The 20,808-nt window shown below is 37.2% G+C and overlaps 1 protein-coding gene across 8 annotated transcripts in view; it reads left to right on the plus strand.

Annotated features, from left to right (window-relative positions):
• The first annotated feature begins 896 nt into the window (after window positions 1-896).
• Window positions 897-20,808, plus strand: part of si:ch211-168k14.2 (phospholipase D1) — a 24,235-nt gene continuing 4,323 nt past the window's right edge. The window contains exons 1-27 of one of the 8 annotated variants that reach the window (XM_043249249.1): window positions 897-1,160; window positions 2,013-2,176; window positions 2,915-3,156; window positions 3,417-3,581; window positions 4,519-4,649; window positions 4,857-5,002; window positions 5,295-5,412; window positions 5,605-5,670; window positions 6,319-6,377; window positions 6,466-6,558; window positions 7,036-7,188; window positions 7,439-7,588; window positions 7,815-7,898; window positions 8,340-8,421; window positions 8,550-8,660; window positions 10,057-10,266; window positions 12,228-12,480; window positions 12,765-12,893; window positions 13,121-13,246; window positions 13,819-13,937; window positions 16,608-16,721; window positions 16,889-16,999; window positions 18,589-18,674; window positions 18,763-18,876; window positions 19,206-19,251; window positions 19,385-19,519; window positions 20,269-20,405. In XM_043249249.1, coding sequence (XP_043105184.1) covers window positions 3,437-3,581; window positions 4,519-4,649; window positions 4,857-5,002; window positions 5,295-5,412; window positions 5,605-5,670; window positions 6,319-6,377; window positions 6,466-6,558; window positions 7,036-7,188; window positions 7,439-7,588; window positions 7,815-7,898; window positions 8,340-8,421; window positions 8,550-8,660; window positions 10,057-10,266; window positions 12,228-12,480; window positions 12,765-12,893; window positions 13,121-13,246; window positions 13,819-13,937; window positions 16,608-16,721; window positions 16,889-16,999; window positions 18,589-18,674; window positions 18,763-18,876; window positions 19,206-19,251; window positions 19,385-19,492 — 2,754 coding nt within the window. In that variant the 5' untranslated portion in view covers window positions 897-1,160; window positions 2,013-2,176; window positions 2,915-3,156; window positions 3,417-3,436 and the 3' untranslated portion in view covers window positions 19,493-19,519; window positions 20,269-20,405. Of the gene's footprint in view, window positions 1,161-2,012; window positions 2,177-2,580; window positions 3,157-3,416; window positions 3,582-4,518; window positions 4,650-4,856; window positions 5,003-5,294; window positions 5,413-5,604; window positions 5,671-6,318; window positions 6,378-6,465; window positions 6,559-7,035; window positions 7,189-7,438; window positions 7,589-7,814; window positions 7,899-8,339; window positions 8,422-8,549; window positions 8,661-10,056; window positions 10,267-12,227; window positions 12,481-12,764; window positions 12,894-13,120; window positions 13,247-13,818; window positions 13,938-16,607; window positions 16,722-16,888; window positions 17,000-18,588; window positions 18,675-18,762; window positions 18,877-19,205; window positions 19,256-19,384; window positions 20,442-20,808 lie in introns of those variants that run through there. The other 7 variants (XR_006251807.1, XM_043249243.1, XM_043249247.1 and 4 more) reach the window with 7 other exon arrangements.

The following is a 20,808-nucleotide window of genomic DNA, read 5'->3' on the forward strand; positions in this document are numbered from 1 at the left end:
CTTTAACATAAAACCACTTCTGCCTCAAGTCTGTCCCCAGTTATCCAGATTTCTGACGGCACCCATTCACTTCAGAGGAAGTTTTGGTGAGCAAGTGATGTAATGCTACATATCCTGCGTGGCCTCAGGGTGAGTATATTTTTAATTTTAGCTATTCCTTTAAAAACTTTAATAATAGAACTGTATAAGACAATTACATTTCAAACCTATGAAAATAGTTTTGGATTGTATATCTAAAATTCTGTTCTGTACAATTTTTATTTGCCTATTTTTATCCACATTTTTCCTGAATGCGGAAGTAAGCCTATGGGTGAGGCTTCCGGTTCATTACACGCTATAGGAAAATAACGAGGAAAATAAAAACGTGCAGTAAACGGTAAAACTGTTTGTACTTGACACCAGTGTGTTCATAATTAAGATAATGCACTAAAATAACATGATAGCACACACCAATTTTTTTGTATCAAGCAGTGAAACAAAATTTACAAACGGCAGCTTTTACAAATACCATTTTTGTGTCAGGAAAAAGATGGATAGGCCACAAACTATGCTTATTTAGGGTCACCAGCTATTTTATTGTATGCATCCTATAGTTATTGATCATTGCGTGTACCCTAGAAAATACACACTGAATACACAAGCTCTGAGACAGTTGAGATCTCAACTACAATAGGGACAATGTTTCGTAATGATGATTGTCTGACTTCTCTTAAACCGCTGACACATCACAACTCACTCTGCAACACAAATAGCACTGCGCCCAGTCCTCCACCAGTCCCCATCTCATGAGGGATGACCTCACAGAGATTAGCTGTAGCTGTCTGATTCCTGGTACAAACATTTCAAACACAAACACACACACCAGTGGCAGAGCTTTGCACTATCAATAGAGGCTTTGAGCGTGCAGTGAAACCGTCCCCTTGTTTCCCTATGGTGTGACGGTACATTGTAAGAGCCGTGAATGGAACTGTCCGGTCATATTGTTGTCATAATTTAAAGAGGGTAACAACCCTGAAACTCCTCAAGTTAACAGAAACCAGTTAGCTGAGTCACCACAGAGATTAAGACCGAGTTTAGAAGCCAAGTGCTCTCAACCTGTTGTAATCTCCTGTCTCTTAGGAGAGTCAGGAGCGTTCTTCCTCCACGGGCTTCAAAATGAGGTAAGAACTCTCTTTATTTTCTTAGTTTGCCTTCCTGCTGTTCCATGCTCAGATCTTTTCAGCTCTTTCAGCTTTATAATTCACTTTAATGAAAGAATGTGCAGTTATAGTGGTGATTGATTTAGTCTGATGCAGAACATTTGCACAATAATGTGCTCTATTACCTGCTTAATGAATTGCCTCTGTCCCGTTTGTACTGTTATAGAATGAAGACTCACATCCTGCCTAATTACTCCACAAGCTAATAACCTTATTTACGTTGCAGTTGTCACACACACATGATTATCATGAACAATTTGCGGCCTAAATAAATGTATGACTTTAGATCCCCCACAGATCCAATATAATGCAGTAAACTCGCTGTCCTAGTGTTCTCATATAAATAGTATTGCATATACTTTACAGTAACTTTGTTATATTACCTGAATGGCCACCGTGGTACCATTGGGTGCAAAGCTCATGCAATTAAAATATCGCCTTTTAATGTTTAACACTTTAAATAGACAATAACAAAGTATTTTTCTATGTTGATTGACTCAGACTGAATTATTGTGTTGATTAAAATGAAGTTCAAATGCTGTTATTGAGAAATGTATCAAATCAGACAAAAGTTTACTTTTAAACTGTGAGCAATGCCATGTCAATGTTTAATAGATGTTTAAAAATTAACAAATATAGCTAAAGATCACCTAAAGCTGTCTAAAATCGCTTTTCTTGCAACATTACAAAATAGATTAGAATGACATTATTAAAATAAAATAATTACATTATATATTTTAAATTAGCATTGCGATAGTTAGGTTATAAGGTGTCAATATAAATGTATTGATTTGTCTTTACTACCTGTTCTAGGTAAAGGAGTTACACCTCTGCCTGCTGCCCACGTTTATCTTGTATGTTAATGTCCTTCTGGGAGAGAAAATCACAAGTGTGGTTGACTCCGCCTCTTCCTTGCAGCCGTTGGCCCCTTGCCGTGGCCATTAGTAAGATTTCCAGTCATACTGGAGCAATGACAGGTGAAATGAAGCACAAAATACTCTCTCACTTTGACACAAATTGGAATTACAAAATTAAAAATTCATAAGTAAAATACTGAAACAAGCATAAAATGTAAATATATATATATATATATATATATATATATATATGCATATAAAGTGCATTTATAAACATTTGATTATAAACGGAACTTTAGAATTTTTTTATCATAATTATAATTATTTATTCTAAAAACAATTCAGCAGAGGCAGAGCATTTCAGAAGGGTGAACCACCCCCAAACATTGCACTCTATATATGTATATGTATATATATATATATATATATATATATATATATATATATATATATATATATATATATATATATATATATATGTATATATGTATATGTATCTATATGTATATGTGTGAGCATCTATGTAAATACTTACATACACGCTCACACATACATTTAATAGTTCTTTCAATGTCCTATAATAATTATTATTACAACAACTGTATTTTACAAGTTATTATTCAAATTACTTTAGACTATATCATTTATTATCTGTGCTTTTAATATAAATGAATGCAATTTCATATAGCACAGCTGTTTTCACTAACAGTCATAAACCTAATAAAATACGTTATTTGCAGTGTTTAGTCGCAGAAAAGGTTTGTGGCCCGTGACATTGCGTGATATCCAGCCATTTCCTCACTTTCATGCCATTTGACCCTGACCTTTCCTTTCTTTTATCATTACATGTACCGTCAGATTGCAAAAAAATCAATGTCTGTCACCCTTTCTGGGATCACAAGACATTACATCCCCATGTTCTTTGATGACTTGTCTGTCACTTTGCATTTGGGCCATTGGCTCTGGAGCTGGTCAGGAGAGAGGGGAGGAACCCCTCATTAACAGAGTGCTGCAACCAGCCAAGTGATATTAAATCCATATTTCATGCGTTTCTCATATGGGGGCAATTATCAGTGACCGGAAAAAAATCGGATCTTGAGGTATTTATGCATGTTTAGCAGAAAAAACACTGAAATGCAGCTAAACGATTCGAAGGGTTGTCTGCATTAGGGAAATGCTTATGTGAACAAATATTTATTGTTTAAATTAGCATACCAACACCAAAACTGTTGGCAAATACTGATGTATAACTAATAAAATATGTATTCTCATTATTAGTAGTATTGTCACAAAAGCACTAATTCATACATTATTTTTGTAAATGTATACGGTGGTGAAACAATGTTCATTGTTTTTGTAGATGAAAGCCCTTAAGTGAAGATGTCTCTCAGGGGCCATCAAGGGCCTCCTAAACTGGAGCGATTGGAGTCAGTAATGAGCCAGTTCTCTGGCAGCTTGGACCAAGATGACCTACAAGACGACCCAGAGGAGCTGGACTTAAGTGGCAATACTGACCTCTGTGGAGGTAAACTGCACAGTTCTGCGTCCTCGCTTTCATCCGTGACCTCATACGACAGCTGACCTCACAGCACACTGGTGTAGTTGCTGTAAGTCAGAAGGAGTGAGTCAGATGACAACTCTTTTATGCAAGTTACTGTTAGGAAGAAAACGTGTTCTGCAATTTGTGGTAAATATAAAATTTGTGGTAACTGTACATTAAAATTTGACCCCAAACAGCACCTAACTAAGCTAAACATATTACTTGAATTTCAGTGTTTATTTAATGTTCATTGCTAGACAAATCCATGTTTTGTATATATTGTATTTAAACGTCACAGATTTTTGGTAATAGTGTTGCAAAAATTGCAAACCTCATATAAAATAAATAGAAAATCCAGCTCATATAATATTTATTTTGACCTCCTGAGGTTGACTATCGATTTTTTGACCTGAATGTTAAGCACCTCACTGACCGTATGTTGAAAATTTCAGGCTCCGCATTATACCCTGTTCAAAGAAAGTGTAACTTATGCTCACCGCTAAAGCAGTGCGTTCATTAGTATTTCCAGGAACAAACATGCTAATTTCAGCAGGTAAAAGCACATACTTACTAAAATCATTATCTGATGCAGAGCAGATTTAGCTTTAAGAAACTCCAGAGCACACAGCATACTATACACCTCCAGCTGGAGTCTATAATCGCTATCCTGCTGACAATCAAATGGAGCCTCTCCATGCCATTACTGCACAACATCAAAAGATGAAAAGCCAAACAAACTATTTCTAAAGTAGCTGTACTTTAGATTGCTAAGATCTTATCAACCATTTTAGGCCAACATGCGTCTGAATGATTACCACACCATCGAGTTGTGGGTCAGTGTTTTCTTATTGATCTCACCTGGCTCTTGTGATTATCACTTGAGATATGATCGCTAACAATTCAATATTTTGATTGTTTTCAGAACCAAGGAACATATCCTTTCAAGCAATATACAGCTTTCTTCCATTCAGGTCCCTGGATGGTGTTGTATTTCTTGAAGAAGTGCCAATTCAAGTACAGGTGACAGAGGTGGAGCGATTCACATCTACAAGGGTAACAAAAATGGGATCACGAATGTATCCCTTGCACATTTCCTTAACGCCTAAGAAACAATTTTTAAAGCTGTAATGCTATTTTAAAAATATAGTATGTAGTATTTAAATGTTTTATGTGTGCATGCAGTATGTAACAAGTCTCATGATTAGATATGTGTAAAAGTATATTCATTCATTATTGTTTCTTGAAATGATCCACTCAAAGGTGCTGAATCCCAACCTGTATACAATAGAGTTGAGCCATGGAGATTTCAAGTGGAAAATCAAGCGTCGTTTTAAGCACTTCCAAGCGCTTCATCAAGAGCTACTCAAATTCAGGGCCCTCTTAAAAATCCCCCTGCCAAGTCGAATGTAAGATGTACTGTGATCATTTCTGCATACATTCTCTCACAAACATGCCACAAGTCTTGAAAACACAGTCCGTCCCACTGCTTTTTGTGCCGCTGAGTGTTTTCATTTTTCAGTTGGGTGTACTCAATTTGTCCCAGATGTATTCTCGTTAGCGCCCCTGAACCCTACGAAAAACCCTTTTCTCAGCCTCACTGCACTGTTACCTCTCAGTTAATCAAATCAGAGGTGCTTTCATGGACACACAACCCAAATCTTGTCAATCACTGACAGTCAAGTTTCCTCTTTTTGACAGTCATTCAGTCAAAAGGAGGTCATTTAAAGGCCATAAACTGTTTCATGGAGAACACATCCCAACGTTACCACGAAGACCTGATGCCCTCGTCAAGGAGGAACAGCTCATAAGCAGAAAAGTTATTTTCAGTTACTTTTATGTTCAGTTCAATCAATATTGAATATGTTGTGTATATATATATATATATATATATATATATATATATATATATATATATATATATATATATATATAAAGATTCAAAAAGATTTCTTCATTTAAAATTTTTCAATTTTATTTCATTGTTTCAATCTTTCTTTTGTTCTAACAGCTGCAACTTGAGGACTATCTGAGGAATATACTGAAAAGGCATTTATACAGGACACATCCTTCAACTGTAAGTCGCAGCTCAAAATGGCATTATGGAATAATCAAACAGCATCAAATAATAGTGTTATATATTATGCTACCATGCCCAAAATAGCATAATAGTACATGGCACTTTCTGTTCGTGCATAATGAGAACATAATGACTGTATAACCAATTTCTACTAACAAATTTTTCTAATATAATCTGTCAGTTCAGTGCTATTGTCTAGCGATAGCCCTAGTGTTAAAAAAAATTGTTCAGTTACCATTGTGTCACATGATGGCAGAATGAAGGTTCTGGAAGGAACTCTGCCTGCTGTGTCCCCACTCATTAAAACGGGCTCTTTTGTAGAGAAAGCCTCTGAGAGGTGATTCCACACTTAGCTTAGTGCTTCACAGGCTAATTCTCTGACAGTCACATAATTAGTATTCGTTTGCCGGGCTAATTAAAGAGTACCTGTACCCGGAAACATTCACCCCCTGCCTCACTTTTCACCTCACACTTTCCTGGCTAATTATTAAGGTAGAACTGGACTGTACAACACAGATACCATTTTTTTTACTTCATTTTAGTCATCATAACGAATGAATGTTTCAGAGAAATGAAATAATGATATTTTGGACGTAACTGGTGTAAAGTTTGAGGCTTACTGATGTAAATTTAATTTTATTTCAGCTTGAATTTCTGGAAGTGAGTCAAATCTCATTTATTCAGGATCTCGGACCAAAAGGAATGTAAGAATGTACATGTAGTAAAGTGAAATATAAAAATGTGGCTTGTTTTGTGTTTGTTCATTTATATGTTTATTTGCACTGACAAAAGTGAAGGTCTGATCTTGAAGAAATCAGGAGGAAACACATTCCCTGTATGTTACTGGTGCGGATCCAACAGCGTCTGTTACCGGTGGTCCAAAAGGTGAGAGCTTTACATATTACACTCAGAAAATCATAATACTATAATGAAAGCCGTCATTTTTAATGTGGACATAATATCTTTCTGAGAAAAACACTTCAATCAGTAGTGCGTGATCTTCGTCTCATGGTTTCACAAGTTAGAACACCAAGCCCTGAAATGAATATTGGTGAATAACAGATGCTGACGTGGAACTATCTTCATCTGTGTCGACAGGAGTGTTATTGTTTTTTCTTTGACAAGCAGCTACAGTAACATTACACTTACATAATTCACATGGCTCTTAAAAGCAAACACTGAAAGATTCGGCCTCAATTGAATTTTGCTCCTCAGATTGCGGCCTTGCTGGGACGTTGGGTCGTGGCATGTCTTCTTTTTCGGTTGTTTACTTATTTAGGTTATTATGATGTTTTCCCACAGCTGATAGAATGGCTCTCCCCCTTGTTTCAGCTCTCATGTGGTGACTGCTTCATGTTTCAGATGGCTGGTGGTAAAAGACTCCTTTGTTCTCTACATGAGGCCAGAGGATGGCCAAGTAGGCACCGTGATTCTATACGATAAGGGATTTCACATCAAAATAGGAACCCGGGAGACCGGAGTCAGGCATGGAGTCACGATTGAGAATCTTTGTAGGCAGGTTGAGAAAAATTTATATTTTAGCTATTTCATCATGCAATTACTGCTACTGAACATGCTTTCAAAATGTATTTTCAGTATTCTCTAAAAACAAGTTTTGCCTTAATAAACCTCAAAGATAATTGTAAGTTAAATAAATAGTTTTTTAAAGGGTGTTTAGTATGTTATTTATAAATTTTTTTGTGTAATTTTGTTTTGTTTTGTAATGACAAAAACAAGTAGTAATCAACATTTTTGTTTTGGACAGGGCACTTACTATCAAGTGTTCAACATATAGGCAGGCTCGTTGGTGGGGGCACTCAATAGATGAGTTTTCTCAAATGTTTGGACAGGACTTTCTAAGGGAAAACCGCCATGGGTCTTTCACACCTGTTAGAGAAAACACTGTATCAAAATGGTAAGAAAATTACTTATTTAAATATATTGTGATAAAAGCACATTAAAACTACTAAAGACATATATATATATATATATATATATATATATATAGTACAATATTTTTCAAGCATTACAGCAGCTTTACAATTCCATTCAGCTAGTCCTTCATTCTTTGTTTTTTCTTAAATATCTGTGAAGTACCCTGACACAGTTATTAAACAAAGCGCCCTGTGCTCCTTTTGAAGGTTTGTCAACGCAGCTGGATACTTTGATGCCATAGCTGATGCCCTGGAAGGAGCAAAAGAGGATATCTTCATCACTGCCTGGTGGTACAGATTATATTAAACTTCAATTACTCCCATGTACAATTCTGTGAGCACTTATGTTGCACATTTTAATATACCATTTTTTGTACAATTGCGATTTTCTCACAGATGAACTGAGATGTTTTACACAAGGAGAAGTATACATGGTTTTGTAGTACTATGATTTTATTGGCTTTTTAGCAGTAGCTACTGAACCAAACAAGTATACATTTTAAAACGTGTTGTTCTAAACTATATAACTTTTTTTTTGTGGAGAACAATTTTGAAAGAGTTGCCAGGTTGTCTTTAAAAATGTGTGCTTGATAGAATAAAGAAAACCATACATTTCTGGAACAACACGAGGCCGAAAAAAATCAGTTTTGGTCTCTTTAATATAATGGAAATAAAGAATGAAAGTTGTGTAGAAGTTGTCAAAGCATTGATTGGTTTTGATACGGCCCTCAGGTTAAGCCCAGAAATCTTCCTCAAACGGCCGGTAGTAGATGGAAACATGTGGAGATTAGACCATGTCCTCAAGCGGAAAGCAGTGAGTCTGAACACCTGCTCAAATCTGGACTTCAGCCAGTTTCATTTTACTTCTCACACACCTCACAGTTCACCCAGTTCTCTTTAGTCCAAAGTTGTTTAACAATATTTTGTCTTTTGTCAACTCAGCAACAAGGAGTAAAGATATTTGTCCTGCTCTACAAAGAAGTTGAGGTAGTGATGGGTCTCAACAGCGAGTACACAAAGAAGACCCTGATGGGACTTCACTCTAACATCAGGGTGAGTCGATCAGTATGTCAAACACTGTCAAAAGTAGAATCTTGACAGTATTACAGAGGGGACTCGTCTCTCCGAATCAGCTTCTCCACCTTACGTCTACACACATCTCTCCAAGAACTAAGGTTCGATCAAAACAAATCATAGAAAGCACGAGAGTACCCAGCGTGCCCACTACCTCCGGACACAGGAATAGCATGCTACTTAGATCATGTTTGGACATTGCCATAATTCTCTGTAGTAGAATGAGGGGGATCACTGTGCTGGGAACCCTACAGATTGTGTCTGGAGATGGTCAGGTTCTTCCTTGCTGATCGTCTCCATAAGAGCCTGAGGCGGCAAATCTGCTTTCTCCCCTGGTGCCACAGAGCTTCTGCCACATAGCGCTGCGGTATTCATCACCGTAGCACCCCAGGCCGATGCGTGATTGACGTGCCGTCACATTATTTTATTGGAGTGCTGGTTGAGTCTAGGCAGAGGAGTGACACTGGGAAGTGGCTTGGGATCCACACCCCAAGGATGTGTGTGGCGAAGCAGCTGGGTGGAGGTATTCCTGGGCCCTGCTGGTGTAGAAACACCTGCCAGGGGCGGCATCCTCCGGAGGCTTCGCCGAAACTGGCGGAGACACAGCTGCATTATGGTGTTATTTTTGGCTTAGGGCCCCGTTGTAATCCTTTAGATGCTATTTGGAAAATTTGGACAGTTGACAAAAGAGTTTATTAGATTAGGTCTTGTAATATCTGTTTGAAGGATTGATTACATTATAGATCTAAAGAACATTCAGGCTATCCTCTTATATACGTTCTGGCTGCAGGTTGTATATTTTGACATATGTAATACTTAATGTGGGTGTTTTATGTACTGTTTAAAGGTTTAGGGTTGATGTTTTTTTTAAATGTATTTGAATAACGTCTCTTGTGTTTACAGAGTCTGCATTTATTTAGTTAAAATACAGGTAAAACCATATAATTGTGAAATATTACTTTAATTTTAAATAAATTTAAAAGCATTGTTTTCTATTTTAATATATTTTTTAAAATTTATTCTATTTGTGTGATGGCCACTCTGTAGTTTAACAGCCATTAATCCAGTCTTCAAAGGCAAATGATCCTTCAGAAATATAGGTGGAAACAAATATTCTCACAATTTTTTGATGAACAGAGAGATTAAAAGTGTAGCATTGTAAAGTCTTTACTGTCAGGAACTTGCAGGAACTGTGGTGTATAACAAATCAAATTACTGTGCACACCAAACATACAACAAAAAGTATGACAACTGTAACATTGTAATATTTTAAACATAACCTTAGTCTTCATTGTTCTAAAGTAAAAAATTGCCCAATGTCTTGTGCAGTTGAGAAAAGGAACCTGACAAGCTGCCCATCTCTATTGATTGACAGGTCATCCGACACCCTGATCACATGCCCTCCACAGCATTGCTCTGGGCTCACCATGAGAAGCTGGTGGTGATTGACCAGTCACTCGCCTTTCTGGGAGGGATTGACCTGGCCTATGGGAGATGGGATGATTCCCAGCATCGTCTGACTGATGTGGGAAGTGTGAGAAGAAGCCCTCAGCACAGTCCTGCTCTATCCCCCAGCCTCACTCATGTAAGACCAAAACATCAGTAAAATTTTATTTAGTTTTGTTTTGTTTTATTAGTTGTGTTGTTATTAAAGTGTCTTTTGCTCAAAATGCATTTATTTAATATATAAACATTTCATTATATAATTATCAAATAATGTTACCATTTAATTGCTGAAAATTGATTCAGTATCACTCTTTAGTATCACAGGATCATTCTAAAAGGAAAATTTGGTTCTCACAAAACATTTCTTAATATCACCAGTGTGGAAAACAGTTGCGCTTCACAACTTTAATTTGTTGGATTCTGTAAGATATAACGATACATTTTAAAAAAAGAATATCCTTCTTATTTCTTACTGGCTATTTACAGAGAGAGGGCAAATGGATGATATCTCTTCTGCTCAGAGGCACAGAAGCATAAGTGAATTGGACAGGAATAAACTTCCTGTAAATGTGATAACCCACAGTGGCCCCTCAATGTTTGTCAACATGCCATGCGTATTGCCAGCTGGGTGTTTCTAATATCTGTCAAAGACCTCAATGGGGGAAGTCGACACACACTTGACAGACGCTAAAGCCTCCTCTGAACATGCATATACCGATGCACCAATAAGTATTGGAAGTCTAGAACATCTTTCATTTAAAGCTATCTATTAAAATGTAATGTCAGTTCACCACTGCGTATTTTTTAGGTTATGTTATGAAGTAATTGTATCGATTGGTGATTCTTACTTGAAGTCATTGACAGCTTGCCTAAATTAAAATTGCAGTGATTTATATTTTGTAGCTGTTCTAATAATGGTGCTCATAAAGGACTGGTCCAGACCACATTTCTGTTGTATGCTTACTGGGATTGATTTTGTGGCGGGTGATTCAGGGCCTCTGTGCCTTCTTATTCTTTTCTTTTTCCAACGAGCAAACGTAAAATTGCAATTACGGAGCATCTGGGGCACCCTTGAAGGGCCTGTGGTTGATAATTCCAGTCCTTCTCGCTGGGCCTTTCCTTCCCCCCTGAGAGCTGCATTAAACATAAAGGCCCTGCATGGATGAGTGAGTCAACAAATGACTGGGGCCACTAAATGGGAGCTTGATTTCGTCTATATGCCACCTCTCCCGGCCTGCTGCCTACCTGCCTGCCATTGTGTCATTAAATATGGGTCTGAGCTTTTAAATAAACATGATTTGAACTCAGATGAAGGCACTTATTGCATTTACTAAGGGGCTTCTCTTAGCATGCTTGAGTGACTGTATCTATCAATGCGGGGCTCCTCAACTGTAAAATCTTTGCTAATATACATGAAACTGTTACAGCTGTTGGTCTAACCTTTCAAAACGTCTCCTAAGGAGCACAGTGGTATTTGCACTTAATAAAATTATGCCCACCAGGAGAATAGTGCTCTGACATTTGCCATTTGTCAAGTCGAGGGCACTATGATCCCCCATGAGCCATTAACTCGCACACATCAGAGGGCATTTTACCCTCGTTCAGACTCGGCGCAGGAGACTGGAGTCACTTACACTATCGTTTAAGTCATAGCTTTGCTGGGCTAATGCCGCACGGGTGGCCATTACCGCTTCTTACATACTGCATGCTGACAGCTAGCCTGATGTGTCAGCCATATAGGTACTGTTGTATGGAAGTTTTTATTGTTAAGTGGTTCAAAGTGTGTGTGTGTGTGTGTTCAGAGATGTTCTTGGTTCCTTGGCCCTGGATTGTGCGCCAGATAGTGTCAGATAGTATGTTTATAGCAGTGCTCATGTCGGAGCATCAGTGTTCCCACAATGGAAAAAACAAAAAGAAAGAAACATATATTTCTGAGTGAGCTATCCCTTTAAACTTTTAAATGAATTTAGATTAATCTAATAGTATTAATATCAAACTGAGTTTTTGATAAACAGCAAAATGCATTATTGGTATGCAGCCTCAGCTTATTAAACAACAAAAGTGTGACATTACATATATGTATTGATTTTCGTCCTGTAGCAGTCAGTCGCCACGGTGGAGGAGGGCGAGGAGATGAAGTTCAACGTGGTGGTAGAAGAAATTCAGACCGGAGAAGGAGGAGCAGGGAAAGCAGGAGATTCAGGCTCAGTGGAGGATCCAGGGGAGATCTGTGCGAGTTTAGCTTTGCCCTTCGTGGAGGAACAGGGAGAAAACAACCTCAACCTGCCCACAGGAAGACTGCTAAGAACCCCCTCAGAGAAAAGTTACCACAGCTCTGATCTAACTGAGTCCAGTAAGAAGAATTTAACAAAAAATGTGATTCCAGATTTCAGAGATATTTTATAGATTTTCCTTTTATTATGCAAAAAAATATATATATATCTTGATGAATTTTATTTTTTGTAGCATTTTAGTAATTTAGCGCATGCTTTTTTAATGCTTTACACATTACATCTTTACCTTTGAGTTTGCGAATACTATTCAGTGTCTGCTGTTAAGAAATAAATATAATAAGAAAATAAGAAGTTTTTTGCTGTTACCTAACAGAGGCTGTGTTTGTGTGTGTTCTGTGTATAGAACATTACAGCAGGAATAGTCTTAATTCCAGGACACCGCTCACTCGGGAATATTACACCAAGAGCTTGTCTCTGCATTCCAGCGATTCATACTCTCTTGGCCTGCATCACTCTCTCCCCCTGCCTTATGGTTAGTAATCACACACAAAAAACACATATGTGTGTCATGCATATACACACACTTACAGTAAATATGCAGTACATTAATGTACACACAACTAAACCTTGCTCGCTGAAGCTGACATACCAAAGCTTTGAGAACTAATCAATCTTTATAAGTTGATATATAATGTATATGAATTTTTAGACCATAACAGTTTATCTGTCTAATGAGTTTTTTCTGCCTGTCTGTTTTAGAGACTAGTTCACTAAGAAGTTACATAGGCAGTACTGAGCTCTGTGGAGAGACTCGTTTCTGGCATGGCAAAGACTACTGCAACTTCATCCTGAAAGACTGGGTCAAACTCAACAAACCTTTTGATGGTAAGAAACAGTTTAATTAAACCCCAGAAGAAGCATATCTGCAAGATCACAACCCACAGCCAAAACACCTTCTTTTTTTGAAACATTGAGGTTTTAGGCCTTACAACAAAAACAAAATAGGAAACAAGGCAGACAAAAATGACGACTAGTCTACACATTCTTTGATATCACATGTCAAATTCATCAAATGAAGCATTTCCTTCAACACAGAAATGAGGGAAAGAAGACAGAGAAGTTGTTTCCAGAAATCCTATTCTGTAGTCGGTATGGGGTTATTTTCCCAGCTCTATTCTTTTGCCAGAGGGAGATAACTTCATTTTTGCATCTCTGCTTTGTGAATGTGAAGTCCTGGTTTTGCACATAGTGCCAACTGGGTTGGACACAGCAGGAGAATGGAGGAGTCTGATAGATGAATGTAGTCAAATACTCTTTAAGATGCTTGTGCATCGTCAAAGACGTTGATAGAGAAAGACCACACTGCGATGGCTTCAAAAGGCCTGTCCGTCATCTCTGTATAATGGTTTGGCTAATGTTTTTATGAATTATAGTTGTTTATTTTTTCTCTGGGTAAGATTTCATTGACAGGTATAAGACACCACGGATGCCATGGCATGATATTGGGGTGCTGGTTCATGGGAAGGCTGCAAGAGATATTGCACGACATTTCATCCAAAGGTGGAACTTTACAAAGGTAAGAAATTAGATACATTCTCAGCAATCTCAGTGTTTCTCTTCTAAACAGTCAGATTAAACAGAAAGGAATGGATATCTTCTGCTTCCTAGATTTTGCTCTTGAGAAAAATTTCAACTGAATATAATTATCTAAGATGTAAATTTACAAATTTTATTTCTTAGCTAAATAACAAATTTGTGTCAGACAATTTTAAAAGAAACATTTGAGTTGACTTAAAACATTAAAAATAAGTACCTGCTGAGCTGTTAAAGACATGCCCAAGATCGACATAATCTGGGGGAGTTTTGCATTTAAAAGTATTATAATAGAGTGAACTGGGTTTATTTTATTGTTTGTTATGCAGCATAAGCATGTCTTCCTGAATGTCCAGAAAAATGAGCTTTTTTAAATTGCTAGAAGGTGCACAAATACCAGCTCCATTCAGGAGTCTAATTGTAAGAACTAAAGATCAGAGAGCATGCACGAAGCCGAGGTTTCCACCCTCTCTCAAGTCTTTTTGAAAAACCATCTTTATTAGCTTGAGCTTAGCACCCCCTGCAGTTGCTCATTGTGTCCTGTTCTGAATGCCGTCAGCATTCAATGGTCGCCCGCACTCTCAGCCCCCTTTTAGAGCAATTAGAGGCCTTTTTACTTTGATTGTTCAGTAATTGAATTGGTTTGAGGCCTGTATGATTTCCTTTGGATTATGCCAGTCATATTTCAAGCTTGGCTACCGATCAGACACTCTGCTGGTGAATAATTAAAGGAGAGGAAGCCAGGTGTGTGTGCGGCAGAGGAGGACAAACAAAAGCTAGTTGAATGCCTCTGATGAGGTGTTTAGTGGAAATGAGAATTTACGCTCAAAGACAGACTAGTCTCATTTATATCTTTTGCTGCTGATTATGGAACGCTGCTCGTCACAAAGAAACAACAAAAGAAAGTATTGTAAAGTGGGAACAATCCTGTCAGTGATTTGTATGGAGGGCTTTATGAGATATATTAAATGACTTTTCATATGCATAGATAGTGATCATCATTAATAAGTTTGATATTGGATTTTTTTTTACGCATTTATTATGCAAGGCTGCTTTTATTCTATTAAAAATACAGTACAAAAACATAAATATTGTAAAATATTAAAATTGTTTTTTATTGTTTTTAATTATTTAAAAATGTAGTTCTTTTTTGTGATGGCAAAGCTGAGTTTACCGCAGCCATTACTCCACTATTTAATGTCACATTATTGTTTGGAAACAATTCTAATGTTTTGATTTGGTGCTCAGGAAATATTTGTGACCCTGGATCACAAGCCAGTGATACATTTTTATTACATTGAAATTTAAACGTCATCTGAAAGCTGAATAAATAATAATTTCATTGATGGGTGGACAGCTATTTTAAAATCTGAAATCTAATAAAAAAAATAATAATTGTATATATATATTATTAAAATTAATCAGTGTTTTTAAGTATTCTTTAATTATTCGTTTAAAAGAACAGCATCTATTATAAACAGAAAAATAATTTGCAACATTGTAAATATTTTACTTTCACTTTTGATCTAAACTTTTGAAGCTTCATATAAAAACATAAAAAAATACTATCCCCAAACATTGTGTAATGTAAATGTAATGTATTTTTACACCATAAACGTGCTATTATCACTGTTATCAACTAGAATTAGCACATATTCTCCTCTCTCCAACCATATGATCACGGTTTAAACTCAGCGCTTATGTTCTCTACCTGTAATATGAAGAAAAAAATTAATTGGTTTAAGTCAAGTCTTTTTTTTTTTTTTTTTTTAGAACTGTGGTGATTCAGAGATGTGATTCACTATCAAGGTCACTGGAGTTATGAGTATCGCTTGGGCAGCTGCCAACAGCCCGTGAGCAGAGTTAATGTTAGTTCTCCCTCATCAGGGCTCAATGGATTTTAATCAACACATTATGCCAGTTGTTAATTGCCTGAGAACCATCTGTTTATAACCACACGGCTCAGATTACCGCTTACCCACAGTGTAAGTTGACATGGCGTACAGCTCGCTAATTTGCACCACGCGCACTTCCTTCATGAGGGGTGAAAACGTCAAGTAAAATAAAACTTCCTTAGAAACTCCAACTTAAGAGGACAAAACGTTTTTTGTTGTAGTGACACTGTTTTATATAGAAGAGAACAGAACAGAAAGTCTAGATGAATCAAGAACAAAACTAATGCGACCAAATATTGTGGAAAGCATTGAAAGTGAAAAAAAAAGGGTTTCTACCATATGTAGATAATTGGTAGAGGGTGGCAACATTGTTTCCTTTGTTACCCAGGAAACAAAGCCCGTCTCATGTTCAAACGACCTTTGAACCATGTTCCCGGCCCAGTTGAAAACAGTCTGAGTATAGTCTAGTTAGGACAATAGCCATTAAAAACCTACTTTCGGAAAACCTTCACACACACGGCCATCAATTTACTGTAATCAGCGGCACTGTCTAAGACTAAACAGAGGAGCAGAGACTTTTATTCAGCCTCAAACAAGTGCTCTGTCTCTGGGGAGTGGAGGTACCAGGCAGGGGTTGATGGTCAGCCCAACAGGCTATCTAGATGTGTCTCAGTAATTAGCGCTCTTTAGGGGTGTGATTTTGGAGTCAACATCGGGCGTTTTGTCTGATCCCAATCAACTCTCCTTTTATTTGCTAGCTGGTGAAGAAGCGGTCGGGGGCGACGTGCTACCCCTGCCTCATGCCCAAGTCTCTATCCGCACCCATGGTGCCAGCTGAGTACAGCGGCAAATCAACACAGGCTAATGTTCAGGTGAGATATCACCACCAAACCACATGGGTTCCTGCTTTGAACTGACAATGTTGAAGAAATTATGTTTTTATTTTTTCTAGAATCATTTCAAAATCCAACTTTGAACTAATGTGCATTTAGAAATAACCGTCCGTTTTGATTCTAACCTTTTTCTCTGAACGAACAAGGTTTTGAGGTCTGTGTGCCAGTGGTCTATTGGTACGAAGGTGCACGAGGAGTCCATTCATTTAGCCTACGTATCAGCCATCCAGAACAGCAAACATTTCATCTATATAGAGGTAAAATATGTGAGTGCAAATATGTCAATCACAATTTGGCATAGGGCCTATGCCTGGTCTTCAGTACAGAGTAAAATATTATTTTCCTTTTTTTAGGGGCACAATAACCATGCATGAATGAATTTTTATTTACCCAGTTATTCATCTAAAATCTAATAAATTATTTTTTATATATTAGGGTAGATTTTATGCTATGTTTTATTTAAATTTCCATTGAATACTGAAAGTGGCTTTATATAAATTGAAAGGTAATATAAATGAACTTGCTCCTAAATAATAATAGTTCTGATATACAGTAAATAATAAAAATATTAAATTTTATTTTAGCAAGTGACTGCAATGTTACAATTGAAATATATTTCAAATTAATATTATAAAACTGCTATTTTATTCTGACTTTCTGTTGAAATAAAATATATTAATTGTAATAAAATTGTGAAATAGTACAAATGCAGCCATGGTAAACATAGGAAGCCTCTTAAGAAAAAAAAATACAGACCACAATGAAAGCATATGCAATATCATACCTGTCACTACTCTGGACTCTGTTTATGTTTTTCGTCCCATGCCATGTGCTCCCTGTGCCCTGCCTTCCCTCTGTGTTAATTGTATCATTGTCATCAGCTGTGTGTCGTTAATTTAGTCAATTACCCCGTGTATTTAAGTCTTGTGTTTTCAGTTCAGTTGTTCCGATCGTCAAGGTCTATACTCAAGGTCCATACCCGATGTCCATACCTGTGTTTGTCCTGCCTGCCTGTTCTATCTGCCTGCCGTTTGTATCTTTATTTTGCTACTTTGTGATTAAACCCATTTAAGTTCATTCTAAACCTTGTGTCCTCAGTCCCGCGAAAGCGCAACCGTGACAATACTTATTAGGCCATTTTGCATGTTCCTGTGCCACATTTGAAGCTTACCCTAGTGTGAATAGAGTGTAGTTCTAGACTAAACGTCAATGTGGATTAGTTCATCTCAGTTGCAAAAAACAGATTAAGTATTCATAGAAATGAATTAAAATGGTGAAATGCAAAAAATGATGCAACCCTACAATAATTAAATACGATAACACAAGTGTACCTAATCCCATTTTATTAACACATGTCTTTTGCTGAGTTCAAATCTATTAACATGTGTAACACGTCTATTAACATGTAACACTTAAGACATACTGATATAAAAATTATAAAAGATTATTTGGAGTAACTGCTTATGCACAATGTACATTTCTGAACATGAAAATGTGTTTTAATGTCACTACTGATTGTATGATCTTCAATTAATATCAGTCTTTAAATGCAATATATATAATATAATAATAATATATACTTACAGTAATAGTTTCACTTTAGCACAATCAAATACACTTCAGTAGATGTTTGGTTGGACTTCAATAAGTACAAAATTAATTGTTCCAATTTATCAGACTTTAGTTTAACATACTAAAAGTATGTACAATAGCAGGGTTATTTTAAGTACATAAATATGTAAATGTATAAGTGTACGTAGCATTAAATAAATGTATTTTTCTTTAGTCTTACTTTCACTGCATCTCTCTTTCAGTCATGCTCTCTCCCTTCTCTCTTTTCTCTCAGAACCAGTTCTTCATCAGTTGTGCTGACAAATCCATCCACAACAGCATTGGAGATGCACTGACGGAGAGGATCCTGCGGGCGTACAGGTGCATTGCGACAATAGATTCACTTGTATACAAACATGACACAAAAACATCACTGGGCACACCTAACTACATTTCATTTGGGCCACAGGGAGAAGAAAAAGTTTCGGGTCTATGTGGTGATGCCCCTGCTGCCCGGCTTTGAAGGTGACATCTCGTCAGGGGGGGGCCAAGCCATCAAAGCAATCATGCACTTTAATTACAGGTAATAACCCTGCAAACATGCGTCTTCGGTAATCACCAAATTGCCACAATTAAGGGTAAAAATGCAGCCTGAACGGGTGCTCGCAGCAAATTACACGTGCGTAATGTGAAAAACAACAGACCCTGCTCCTCACGGGCCACAGAGAGACCATTACAGCCCCAGCTTGGACCCTCAACTCTAAACTAGAGACAGTGAGAGGACCAGCGAGGGTGCTGTGGTCGCTGGGGTTCATCGAGCGATGTGATTGGTCAGATGAAGAACATTTAAGACATGCGATTAGTGCGATACGGGAAGCAGATGAAATGAAACCCCTTCTTTTTTCATTACAGGACAATGTGCCGAGGGGAGCACTCCATGATTGAGAGGCTCAAATGTGTGAGTAAGTAGACTAGTATGAAGAAGTATAAACCTGCTCCCATGTTCATCAAATGAGGATTGCATGATTGTAATTCATTATAATAGGACAAGAATGAAGAACGTGTGTGTGTGTATTTGTGTTTGTCTGCAGTGGCAGATTGCTGGATCAAGTACATCTCTTTTTGTGGTCTGCGCACTCATGCTGACCTGGATGGGCGTCTGGTCACTGAACTCATTTATGTGCACAGCAAGCTTATGATCGTGGACGACTGCACTGTCATTATTGGTCAGACACTCTGCCCACACATATATAGAAAATTTAAATTGGGTCATTCTCTGGAAATGTCCAGATTTCTTTTGAAAACGTTAGTGGCAGTGTAACCACTGCAACATAGGTGGAGGCGTCCTGCTTGATATTGAGTTTAGTAGTTGAGAGCATGATTTATTTATTTTTTTGACCTGTATATAGTACCTGGATAGATGGACAATCCATCATAGTAAACAACTGCATGTAGATTTAGATTATATTATAATCATAATGTATCTTCTTCCTATTATTATTATTATTATTATTATTATTATTATTATTATTATTATTATTATTATTATTATGTGCCCAAAGGATGATGAAGTGTTTGAAATCTTCAAGCTGTAAAACTGTTAGTCGCCGCGAGGGGGCACTGCACTCACACAAAACACATGTAAGCGCGGACATGTGCAGAATAACAAACATCAACAGATGTTTATGAAAAGCGAAGTCACGCCTGTCTCCTCGATCATCACAAATGCATTATTAAAATCCCATTAACGTCGCTCAAATCCTGTTTGTCTTTATCAATTCCAATTATCCTCTTATCCTTATGAATAGGCTTTGAAGAAGAAAAATGAGAAATCTCAGTGTTGTTGAGTGATATGTCCTTGAGGCTCTGGGTAGAGGTCAAAGCCCGATACAGACCCAGAACACGCTCCCCACAGGCATTAACCATGATAGTAGGGAAAGGGAAAGTGTCTGATAGGTGTCTGTGATCTGCTTAGGCTCTGCAAACATCAATGACAGGAGCATGCTGGGAAAGAGAGACAGTGAAATGGCTGTGGTTGTTGAAGACACTGAATTCCAGCCCTCTGTCATGGATGGAGAGAGTTATCAGGCTGGCAGCTTCGCTCTGTCTCTACGGGAGGAGTGCTTCAGGTCTGCTTTCCTGTTACACGTGAGCTACATGACAACAGGTTTCTCTTTGCAGCGAGAGATTTTACAGTCTTGTGAAATACATCATTCATATTCATTGGGTGAATCCCACAAATGGTTCTATTTTGACATATTTTGGATGAAATAACTGAAAGCCTTTTTCATGATGTTTTAAAAGGTCATAAAATAGGCTTCATTTCTTCATATTATGATTGTGACATTTTTTGTTAGAAAAATTAAGCCTACTTTATGACTTTTTATGGCATTGAGGCATTGCTTTCATGATTAGTTTGCCGATAAATTACACATTTTATACTCTTTTTTTAGTCATATCAATTATATATACATCACCCTTTTTTGCTTTACTGGAAAATTAAAAATTTTGTTGG

Source organism: Puntigrus tetrazona, chromosome 9, assembly GCF_018831695.1.
Source record: "Puntigrus tetrazona isolate hp1 chromosome 9, ASM1883169v1, whole genome shotgun sequence".
Lineage (NCBI taxonomy): Eukaryota > Metazoa > Chordata > Actinopteri > Cypriniformes > Cyprinidae > Puntigrus > Puntigrus tetrazona.